Source organism: Antedon mediterranea, chromosome 7 (assembly GCF_964355755.1).
Source record: "Antedon mediterranea chromosome 7, ecAntMedi1.1, whole genome shotgun sequence".
Lineage (NCBI taxonomy): Eukaryota > Metazoa > Echinodermata > Crinoidea > Comatulida > Antedonidae > Antedon > Antedon mediterranea.
Window position 1 is genome coordinate 26,004,148 of NC_092676.1, and position 12,779 is coordinate 26,016,926.

General features: G+C 33.9%; 1 protein-coding gene across 4 annotated transcripts in view; it reads left to right on the forward strand.

Moving 5' to 3' along the window:
- Positions 1–12,726, forward strand: part of LOC140053960 (adhesion G protein-coupled receptor L3-like) — a 52,250-nt gene extending 39,524 nt beyond the window's left edge. For 2 of the 4 annotated variants that reach the window (XM_072098726.1, XM_072098727.1), the window contains exons 12-22: positions 4,090–4,157; positions 5,042–5,168; positions 5,778–5,881; positions 6,766–6,871; positions 8,031–8,251; positions 8,421–8,487; positions 8,630–8,712; positions 9,146–9,184; positions 10,180–10,351; positions 10,900–11,022; positions 11,723–12,726. In XM_072098726.1, coding sequence (XP_071954827.1) covers positions 4,090–4,157; positions 5,042–5,168; positions 5,778–5,881; positions 6,766–6,871; positions 8,031–8,251; positions 8,421–8,487; positions 8,630–8,712; positions 9,146–9,184; positions 10,180–10,351; positions 10,900–11,022; positions 11,723–11,809 — 1,197 coding nt within the window. In that variant the 3' untranslated portion in view covers positions 11,810–12,726. The remainder of the gene's footprint in view (positions 1–4,089; positions 4,158–5,041; positions 5,169–5,777; positions 5,882–6,765; positions 6,872–8,030; positions 8,252–8,420; positions 8,488–8,629; positions 8,713–9,145; positions 9,185–10,179; positions 10,352–10,899; positions 11,023–11,722) is intronic. The other 2 variants (XM_072098729.1, XM_072098728.1) reach the window with 2 other exon arrangements.
- The last annotated feature ends 53 nt before the right edge of the window (positions 12,727–12,779 follow it).

Below are 12,779 nucleotides of genomic sequence, written 5' to 3' on the forward strand. Positions count from 1 at the left end.
ACATATATCACATGTGTCCACTGTTATAGGCATACAGTTTGATACACATATCACATGTGTCCACTGTTATAGGCCTATCATAAGCCTAACATAACATATGTGACACTGTATTACAGAATGTGCCTATGATACTGTACAAACACACTACTGAAAATCGGTTAATTTATCAAGGAAAGCTATTACAGTACTGTAGTACTGTATATAACAATTAGTCTCGTACACTGACACAACATGCGCGCATGTTGTGTCAGTGTACAAGTGTGATGATTAAACAAGCTCATTTTAGCGTAAAAAATGTATTGGTAGTTATTGTATTATAACTATTATAAATAATAATATGTAGGCATATTAAGGTTACAGTATAATATCACTGGTCCGTATTGATTGATATTGAAATTCTCACAAAAATGGTTTTGTATCATTTATACATCTAAAAAGCGTTCCCATCTTGTGGTAATTAAGCGTTTTCCCTTTGAAGAACCGCCGAATTATAATATGATTAACATAGAGCATAATTTATCTAATCATGAAATTCGGTCACTAACTTCTTGAGACATCAATGAAGTAGTCAATTCTGAATATATTTATAGTCAAAATGTGGCGGGACTTTCTACTTAAATTACAATGCAATCGTTTCCAGTGACATTGTATCCAACATCGATGCATCATGTGATATGCGATACTGTATGTAGTACACTATATGCAAAAGCATAATGTTAATGCTTCCATTGTGTAGCGCCATTTCAAAGAATTATTGCTCGTGGCGCTTTTCTATTATGCTTCGTGCTCCACCGCCTAAGGGTCACGTCATGTCAGTGCTGCTAACAATTCGAGCGTTTCGTGCTCCCCGGCCCTAAAGGTCACGTCATGTCAGTGCTGCTTCTAATTCTAGCGCTTCGTGCTTCCCGACCCTAAGGGTCACGTCATGTCAGTGCTGCACGCAATTCTAGCGCTTCGTGCTCCCCGGCCCTAAGGGTCACGTCATGTCAGTGCTGCTAACAATTCGAGCGTTTCGTGCTCCCCGGCCCTAAGGGTCACGTCATGTCAGTGCTGTTGCCAATGCTAGCTCTTCGTGCTCCCCGGCCCTAAGGGTCACGTTATGTCAGTGCTGCTGCCAATGCTAGTGCTTCGTGCTCCCCGGCCCTAAGGGTCACGTCATGCCAGTGCTGCTGCCAATGCTAGCTCTTCGTTCTCCCCGGCCCTAAGGGTCACGTCATGTCAGTGCTGCCAGTTCTAGCGCTTTTTCAAACTGGCCACCAACTCCTCATTAGCCATTTGCGCATACTAAAATGATCATTTTTTCAAAGAAATAATTCAACACCAACTGCCTTAAACTATATAAAATACAATAGAACGTTTGTTTCTAATTCGTTTGTATCTATAAATTAATTGTTAGCAAGATACTTTTTAGAAGATTTATGCGGTCCTAGTTTGTGCTTACGACGTGCTCGCCCCTCCGGCATCCAGTTTGAATCGGACCTGTTTACGTTTTACCACGTATTCACACTGAACCAACAACACAGTTCCATGAAATAAAATTGCCTTATGTTACTACAATTCTATTTATCAATGTATTTATTATACGGATGTAAATAGTATTTGCTTCAATACTTGTGAATGCGTACTACAGTTTGGCCTACGTTACGTGAATGAAAATGCTCGTGGTTTAAAGGCGCGGCATCTGTGTATTCGAGGTTTACCCGAGGAGGACCCGTAGTGTACCCGTGTAGTAGAAGTACCGGTTCTCGTTGAGAATCGTCTGGTTGTTACAAAATCGAGATATCCGATTGTTTACAGCAAATTTTGCAGTTTTGTTTTTGCTGTTCTGCTGATGAGTAATGAATATATGCATATATACTGCAATAACTAATCTAGCAATCATTTGTCAAACACAGTGGAAATTTACAGTCTTTTTATAAATCCTCTTAATTGTGAGATTTAGAGATTGAAATTCCGATGGAGATTGATCCGGCCATCAGAGTGTTTGCAATCCGATTTGCTGCCGTGGAATATTTTATAAATGACATTACCTATCATTTAGAATAGGTACTAGAGAAGTTGTTTCTTCTTGTCTTGTTTTTGCTTTAAGCGACTAACGTGACAAGATTTTTTATTCTGTAGTTAAGTTCTCTATCATTATTTCTCTCTTATTTCGTATTTTGAATTTGTATTAAATAAACGTCGTGAATTGAGTTGTTTTGTAATCAAAATCTGTAAGAATTTCAACGCGCTTCGTGATTTTAATATTCAGTCAATAATTTTGAATTAAGGTTTAGGCTGCAGGCGACGGGTCGAAACGCTTCAATACATGTTGCTAAAATGTATGTTATTATACATAACTGAATAAATAGATTGCTTATTGCTATATTAGATGTTATTATGTTGGATACTAACCGTACCTTGAGTTGTGCACCCAATAAGACATGACATCATGTGACTCTCTCTTCTTCTTCTCTTCTTCTTCTCTCTCTTCCACTTCACACTTCCTTCTCCCTTGGACTTCCCCACCTTCCACAGTCACTCTTTCCTTCAACCTTTTGCACTTTCACACCCTCTCTTTCCCTTCCCCGGCCTCTCTTTCCCTTCCCCATTTTATCCTTCCATCTCCTTCTCATCCCTCCCTTCCAAACTTTCACCTTCCCTTCCCACTTTCTCTCTTTTAAATTCTCACTCCTTCCTTCTCAACTTCCTCTCTTTAAGCATTCTCCACTTCCTCTCTTTTAGTTTGTTGTTGTTTATTAGTTTCCACAAATAATACATAATAATAGTCTTAATAAATCATTAAATATTTATAAATGTGAATGGTGGTCACAATAAGTCTAGAAGTAGACTTTAAGCAGAGGCCACCATTAACAAAAGATTACAATAAAATTGTTTTACTCTTTACCAATTTCCCTTCCTCTCCCTGTCAATTGAGCAACGTCAGCACAATTACTAATGACTTTAATGTATAACGTCATTACGTTTAGATTAGTGACCTCTAAGCGATTGCAGCCTTTAATCAAGAAGTTGATGACCAATATTTGATTAATTAATTGTTCGTTCAATCAACAAAAGACATTGTAGCATTCATTCAGTCCTTGATTAAATATTGTATATCTCTGGAGACACTGATTGATATATTTGTCAAATTAATTACACGGAATACTTTGAAAAGCATTTAATAAAATGAACAGCTCAATTAGTTTTGTAATCACAATTACGCGTCCTCGGTACGGTATCAATATTGTTTGTTTTAATTATAATTATTTTATGCAAATTGCCAAGGATAACCATAAGCGAATGCATTCACTATTCTCCTTAAAGGTGGCAATTCTGTTCAAAAGACAAACATAAAACATAAAACACAAGTCTTATTACTAGTCTTTGAGAATGGAGTTATAAATTGTCATTGTATTGTCATTAGACAAAATCCTGACACTGAAAGGACTTTAACCTATGACCATTGGATTGGTAGCCAAGCATCATAACCAAGTCCGTTAGCATAGGCGAATATTTGATACAGCATCACTTGTTTAATACAATGTAAAGCCTGTACCATAGACCCTAACCTTCCGTGATACATACAATTTGCCTGCGATACTGAACAAAATTGTAATATGTCAATTACGCGAGGTTACAAAATTGTATGTAGTAAACATTATTATCATTTAGTTGGTTAATGGCTTTTTGCAATGCACACATTACTATTTCAAACACTTATTATATTCTAAAAGCATACAATAGTCAAATTCAATAAATATTTCGTTCTTTTGTGTCTTATTTGAATTGTATTATATTAGGTAATTACCGTATACTCGCTCATCAATCAACATTATGTAAATCATTAGTTTTTACCATATTCCGCAACGTAATGTTGAAAATATTGTTTTTTTGGCTGATGATTATATGAGTATATTAATATGAGTATTTTTCTGAATTTTATAGTGTACAACCAAATTTTATACATCTTTTACAATTGAAAATCTGAATTTCCCAGTGTACAACCCAATACTATACATCTTTATCATTTCAAAATCTAAATTTTACAGTGTACAACCCAATATTTCTTTTTTTTTTCACAATTTATTTTTTTAAATTAATCTTTAGGTTCCGAACAGTTGGAATGATTCTTATATCATGGAGACAGTCTGTGCGTTCTGGAATGTTGCGGCAAGGTAAATTATTTTTTATTTAAATGTATCAATCCTCAGCGGAAACCACCCGTCCGCTCCGCGTTGTGTGTATAAATGATACTAAGGAATATTAACATAGATGCTATATTTTATTACCGTTACCGCTCGTCTGTGTAAGTTGGCCTTTAGTGGTAAATGTGCACGAATCATCTAGAGTACACTAGAGTATGAGCCCAGCCTTATTCTTAAAAGATGAGTCCAACTTTAGTTTTAAAGGATAAGCCTAACTTTACTTTTAAATGATGTGTCCAACTTTATTTTTAAAAGATGAGCCTAACCTTATTTTTAAAGATAAGCCTATTATTTTTAGAGGACGAATCCAACCTTATTTTTAAAGATAAGCCTATTATTTTTAGAGGACGAGTCCAACCTTATTTTTAAAGATAAGCCTATTATTTTTAGAGGACGAGTCCAACCTTATTTTTAAAGATAAGCCTATTATTTTTAGAGGACGAGCCCAACCTTATTTTTAAAGATAAGCCTATTATTTTTAGAGGACGAGTCCAACCTTATTTTTAAAGATAAGCCTATTATTTTTAGAGGACGAATCCAACCTTATTTTTAAAGAATGAACCTAATTTTTAGAGAATAAGCTAAACCTTATTTTTAAAGTACAACTTTATTCGGAGAGAAATTAAATGCATGAAATGATTGACTTTAAATCAAAGTGTCTTTAACTTTCGTATTCGTATTTAATGTTATATATTTCGGACTTAGGCCTATATGACACTCCCTCCACATGATTAATATATTGTATTTATTATCCTGTAGGTCTATGTTATTATTAAATTGAAATTGAAACTTTGATTTCACTAAAATTCACTGAATTAGAAATGTGATCAATTTGTTTTTGTGTTTTGTTTCAGTGACTGGTCAACGGATGGTTGCTATGCCGTAATGTCTGGTAGTGATGGATCTTCGTCTGCAGATACAACGTGCTTTTGTTCGCACACGACAAACTTTGCCGTCCTCATGCAGGTGTCAGACGTGCCGGTGAGTGAAAATATTGACAATTAGCTTAGTTATTATATTACAATATTATATTACAAAAATAGTTTCGATATGTCACGTAAACTTTATTTTTTTTAATATTTTGTTTTTTTTCTTTTTTATTATCATTTTTTTTTTAATTGTCTGCTCATGAGTAATTAAACTGACACTAATATGATGCATTTATCTGTTGTTATTAAAAGTTGTATTAATAATTCAATGATGTGTACATTTACAATCCATATTTTATTTATATTATAGTACAAACACATAAGCTATTCACGTCGAAAATCCAATTTAATACAGTAGAACTGCACATTCTGTCCACTCTGTACCCAAATGAAGTGTCCACTATGTACCCAAATGAAGTGTCCACTATGTACCCAAATGAAGTGTCCACTCTGTACCCAAATGAAGTGTCCACTCTGTACCCAATGAAGTGTCCACACAAAATAATTATCTGAATAAGGGTTGGCCGAAGATATGTTTCCCCTCGTTCGTTCTACGGACAATTGGCCTCTTAATAGGGGTATCCCAAAAAAGAAAGGTGTTCTACCGTATTGACAGAATAATAGCCTTAGTACAATCATCTTTAATTTTCATTATAATAAGATTGATGGTAAACACGAAGCTGCATTGGGCTGGATTACACGGATAGGATGTAGCATATCGCTGGCTGGTCTGTTCATATCGCTTGCTGTTTACATGTATCTAGAGTAAGTTATCAGCATCCTCATCAATAATTATCAACAATCGCTCATCGTCATAAATCGTCATAATCAAAATTCTCAAGTTACCATCTCATCAACTGCATTATGCCTACTCGTCAAGTTTGTCATCCACTTCCTCGTGTTGACATTGTTATCCTCCACTTTCACTATCCTCCTTTTCATACCGGACTCATCATTATCATGCCGAACTCATCATTATCATCATTGGCGAACTCATCATTATCATCATTGCCGAACTCATCATCATCATGCCGAACTCATCATCATCCAGAACTCATCATTATCATTCAGAACTCATCATTATCATTCAGAACTCATCATTTTCACACCGAACTCATCATTATCATACCGAACTCATCATTATCATACCGAACTCATTGTTTTCACACCGAACTAATCATCATACCGAACTCATCATCATACCGAACTCATCATCATACCGAACTCATCATTATCATACCGAACTCGTCATTATCATACCGAACTCATCATTATCGCACAGAACTCATCGCTATAATACCGAACTCATCATTATCATACCGAATTCATCATTATCACACAGAACTCATCATTATCATACCGAACTCCTCATTATCATACCGAACTCATCATTATCACACAGAACTCATCATTATAATACCGAACTCATCATTATCATACCGAACTCATCATTATTATACCGAACTCGTCAATATCATACCGAACTCGTCAATAATCATCATAATCTTAATTCAAAACCATATTAACATCATTTTTAAATTGCTTATAATGGCGTTGGCGACAGAGATGTGGAGTATTAGGATGTTATTTCATGACAACCTTATCATTTTGTTATCATAAAATATGTTAAATAATTTCTATATTTTCAGAGATCTACGAAAATTAGAACGAAATTTAATCCACATTAATTTGATGGTCAGTTTGATTGTTGTACAACTTCTGTTCTTGCTGGGGATTGAACGTACAGAAAATGAGGTAATAAAACACAATTCCCATCATCTCGTTACTGACCTTTTACAAGACAAAACTATGTTTCGGTAAACACTACTACACACGCACCGGATCATTTTAACTTAACCGAATATTTATAAGTTGCAAAAGATGCGATGTTATAGATATAAATAGAATATTCTTCTGCTATTGCAAACATATAATACTTAACGATTTTGTATTCCGACTGTTAACTTACTTTGTTTTATGTGTGCAAATATTTGTTTTTTTGAATTTTGCATATTATAAATAATATATCGGTTGTTGACAACAGTTGATTACCCAGGACCATTAAAACATCGTATATTTGCAACTTAAATGTGTGTCGTTCCCAACGGCAGTTTTGATGCATTAACTTGATGATGATTACTTTTCGAAGCAAAAAAATCCAAAAAAATAAAATCATGTCATCTATAATCGGATGACAAAAAAAAAACAGACAACAGAACGGCAATGGTTTTATCGCACGCAGACGATATGTATCTATCACGCAATGTGCCGTTTTTGTACAATTTAAGCTGAATTTATCATTCTAAGTTAAATGCATGTGGATGATCAGCCCTCGGGGAATCTGTTGAATAATACGAGGGATTATAAATGAATGAATGAATGTATCAGACGTCTCATTTATGAATAATAATAACATGAATGGGCATCGTTGTCAACAACAAATCTATGTCAGTTTTTATACGTGAAAAACGGCAATAAACAAATATTACAGATAAAAGAGTCTTGTTAGTGATTGGTCTAATGTTGAGTGGGTCTTGTTAATGATTGGTCTAATGTTGAGCGGGTCTTGTTAATGATTGGTCTAATGTTGCGGGTCTTGTTAATGATTGGTCTAATGTTGAGCGGGTCTTGTTAATGATTGGTCTAATGTTGAGCGGGTCTTGTTAATGATTGGTCTAATATTGATCGGGTCTTGTTAATGATTGGTCTAATGTTGCGGGTCTTGTTAATGATTGGTCTAATGTTGAGCGGGTCTTGTTAATGATTGGTGTAATGTTGAGCGGGTCTTGTTAATGATTGGTCTAATATTGATCGGGTCTTTCTAAAGAATGATCTAAAATTGAGCGAGACTTGTTTAGATTGGTCTAAGGTTGAATAGATTCTAATGATTGGTTTAATTTGTTATTGTAACCAGGACTGGTGTACCGCTATCGCTATCTGCCTTCATTTCTTTTTGATGGCTGTTTTCTCCTGGATGTTGGTTGAAGGCATCTATCTGCACTTTAAGCTTCTCAGACGAACAGCGGTCAACAAGAGTAAACTTCCCTACTACATCTTGATTGGATGGGGTATACCTGTCATCACAGTAGCATTTACGGTAGGCTTTGCTCTTGATGGATACGGATCCGATAAAAGGTAAGGGCAATTCCGATTTCTTTGGTTCTAGTTAGTATCTAGGCACTATACAATGCCGTACCTTAATTATACTACTAATATTTCTAATATCTTTAGAAGAAATGTCCGTTTAAATAAAGAAATTTTTCTAATAGTAACATTGCTTTGTTTCCTTGTTTCTCTCTTCCAGTTGCTGGTTAACAACGGTAGGCGGACACATATGGGCATTTGTTGGCCCAGCCTTAGCCATAATTTTGGTGAGTGATAATATATTTTCTAAAATTAAATGTAGCTTCGAAGACTGGATGAGATACCCTTTTATATATACGATGAAACTAAACCATCTCAAGACTCAAAGTACCTAAGTGTAAACTGTTTTTACTTTCTTTCTTTCTTTAGGTTAACATAATAACATTGTTTTTCGTCGTGAAGCTGATTTTCCAAAGATCATCTCGACGAAAAAACGAAAGCCAACATGCAGTGTAAGTACATAGTATTAAACCAAAAATGCTCGAGTCAAAGACCGCCCTCTATCATTTAATTTTTCTAAAATAGTATTTAATATCTTAGTTATTATACATTGATACTGTTAGTATTATTCTTACATGTTTGTAGTTTGAAATAATAACAAATAGAATGTACAATTGTTGATAACAATATATCTGGGTATTAGCAGAAGACAATGTCCAGTCTCGACTTGACGTAACTTTTTCACTTTGCCCGAACTCTTAATCTTTTATAATTTCCAGTATATATTTTTTATTTATGTAGGATATTTTAAGAAATTTGTTATACAATAATAAATTATAAGAATGATACTGTACCAAGTTGTTGATATTGTAACTTTGACAGTTATATTTTCTTCAGCTAAAGTTGTTTTCGTCAAATTAATATCTTTTGTTGTTGTTTTACCAGGCAAAACAATTCACCTAATGTATCTTTTAAAGCAACAACGTAAGAATTCCGACAGATCATTAGGTTGCTATTCTCATTATCATAATGTTATATACTATATTAAACCCATGCACATTGCTCTTTCAACTTCCGGTCCTTTTTGCAGTTACAAGCGGTTTTTTATACGTTATAGTCTGCTTAAGGTCAATCCCTGCATGCATTTGGTTCAACACAGTACTATTTTGGTTTTTTTTTCTCGTATTCAGTTTATCAACGGAAATATTTGATTAATCCTGTGTATTTTTTTTTTGTGACAATGAACTTGTGTATTGATGTTTTGAAAAATCATATATGTTTTAAATGTTGTTTGCTATTTCGCCCACGTGGTTTGTGTTGATGGAAAGTCTGTGTGATTGACCGTATGCACTATTAAGACATACAACATTATCGTTTAACATCATATCAATATAGTCTTGGTTCTCTATTACATTGTAATGCATTCGAAATCCATGGTGTTTTTTTTTTCCTTGTGAAAGTGGCATATTTATAAATATGACTGTGGACTACTTCTTCTTCATCGTCATTTCTACCATGGATACTCTCCATATTTCTAACATTTAAGTTAATGAAAGTTATCATATAACTCATATTTATTTATATTTATGTTATTTATTTTATCTCATATATATAACAGAAAATATTGAACACGGTTCAATTTAGTGGTTTTCATTACATGGTGTTAATGGCATCTAGTAAAATCTTGGGAGAATAGTTACGTCACACTATTTCTCGGTTTCGATTGGTTGAAATCATTTCTAAATTAAATATACGAAATTTTTGTAATTATTGGTTGAAATTATTTCTAAATTAAATATACGATCTTTTTGTAATTATTGGTTGAAATTATTTCTAAATTAAATATACGATCTTTTTGTAATTATTGGTTGAAATTATTTCTAAATTAAATGTATCTTATTTTATTGATAATCGAATATTATTCTTCGTTTATTGAAAATGTAAAACATATGAATGTTTGCTTTCTTGTATTTTTACAGAACAGCAGTTAAAGGAGCGTTTATTTTGCTACCAATTCTGGGATTAACGTGGCTGTTTGGTATACTATCAGTGGATAGTAAAACTACTATGCTATTCCAATATTTATTTGTCATCTTCAATTCGCTACAAGGCCTGTCCATTTTCCTTGTCTACTGCGTTTTAAACACAGAGGTAATAACATAATTATTAAATTAAATCTTTGCTAAAATCCTTCATACTTGAAAAACGCATATTAGAGGAAGTGGAATGTTGGACCAGGAGAGAGTTACTTAACTCTTCCCTGGTTGCACATGATTTATCGGGGAAGTTATATGATATTAATGGTTATTGCCTAACTGAATTCCTGTTTCTTTTTTCTCTCTTGTCTTCTTCATCCTTTGATCTTTTAATACATGAGAATTAAAAAAATTGTCTACTTTTTTTCGTTATTTTCTGTATCGGTGTTGTATGTGTTATATCGGTCTTACTTTTATACACAATTGTTAATAGTCCTACTAATCTATAGTATAACTAATGATCAATATTATAGTAATATATTAGTCATGATGACTCTCTTCTTTCTAATCTAAATTCTTACTTATTTGATTTTTGTTGTGATGTATAAGGTATTTATATTTGTCTTCAAGCTTAACTGGAAACTGAGGAAATGGTTTGTGGTGTTTCTCCTGCCACTATGTCTCACAATCGTTACCATATCTTAATTCTCTTTTGCCAAATAGGTGCAGAATGCATGGAAGCGTCAGAGGGACCGAAAGAAACGAACGAGTCTGATGACCAGTTTGTCTAAAGAGGTAATACTAAGAGTATCCCAACGAAGAATGTTAATTGTACATTATTCAAAGGTCAGTGTCGGTTGCATATGGCCTGGCACGAAGCATGGTACGACTTGTCCACGTTGATGTCCGATGGTCAGAGCATCTGGTAGGACGTGGTAAAACAGATTGGTACTCATGCAAAGACTTAAATGTTGCATCAAGCATGTTGACATTATTAGTGAAAGACAGGCAGAAACTTAGATTGGCACGTATGAACAATGATGGAAGTTAATCTTAGGGGGAAAGTTCTTGGATACTACCAGATACGCTAGCTAATTCCCATGAATTTTCCAATATCTTACCTGTGCCGAGAATATCTATCAGTGGCAACGCATCCTACCATTTTGTAGGCACAGTTCTTTTTTTCAGCTAGAATATCGGGGGAATTGCATCAAATCCTCCTACATTATTCATTTGTTATTGCATGTCTCATGCTTGTTGTTGAAAATATAGACTGTATGAGAAATGGAATTGTGGTAAAGAAAGCATTGAAATATTATTATTTGTCTGAATTGTTTGTTAAATGACATTAAATTCAACAAAGTAAGATAAGTTCAAACATGGTAGTTAGATGTTCCGTCATGGGTAACGTAATTGAACTAAGCGCACAACGTTTTCAATACGCATTTAAAAGTACTAAACATGATACATATCGGAAAAAACATTTGTTTTCGACGTCAGGTGAAGTCGAAAATAAAAAGTAAAATGTTTGTCCTCCTTTTTTCAGATGAAGAAAGGAAGCAGGTCAACAAGTAGCACGACTGGACAAAGTGCTCCCTTGAAACAAATGGATTCATCAAAAGAGTTTGTTTGAAAGGAAAAACATACGTTTTATTAATGCAATCTTTGAAAAAACAAGACCTGTGCAAGTTCCAAGATTCTTAATTTGGAAGAAGAGGTGTAAAGAAAGTTAACAAGGAATCATTCCAATAAAAAGGAAAGCATATTATAATGTATAGTAAAAACACAATCCCATCGTGGGAACTAATAAACATTTTGGTCTATTGTTAAACTAAATATCATTATGTAAATATGTATTATATTATGATTGTTATTATATTCAGCTGATGTTAAAGTTTTGTTGGCCTGATTGTACTTAGAAAAGTACAAACCAAATCTGAATTCTGCTCGTAGGTATAATTAACCAAAACTAACAATCCCAACATTTTTCTGTATGTTGTTGTTTTTTGTATGTTTTAACATTATTCCGATACGATAAAGCGGAATTCCGGAAAGGTCTATTCAGAATTCCAATTTTTAAAGTTATTAGCTGAACGAAGGCTTTGTAATTAGTAGGCCTAACCAACTGTATAAACTGATCGCATATAAAATCTCATTTAAAATATATTAAAAAGTATTTATTATATCTGTTCACCAATTCCGTTAGGACGGCTTTGTTTTACCCGTTTACTCAGATGTCTACCTTATTTCTGGTTCGCATGATTCACGAAGTTACGCGCCTGGCGTCACAAGAACGCGTATTTAGCGTGCCGGGTAAGATTAAAGCAATAGTAGGGCTAAATGATGTATTTGCCATCTAGATACGTTTGCTGCGTTGAACACGATGATGAATATTTATGCCGTGTTTGACAGGGCACAGTTGCAATTTGCAGTCTATACAATAACTATGTAATTGTGTATTATTAGTTTTATATGTAAATAAACAGGTTTAGAATTTAGACACATAATATTTCATATAAATGCGAGATTTTTATTGTCCACTTGCTTTGTTAATTAAGTAAACTGAAATATTTAGGAGTAGCAATTAAACAAATAATAAAATA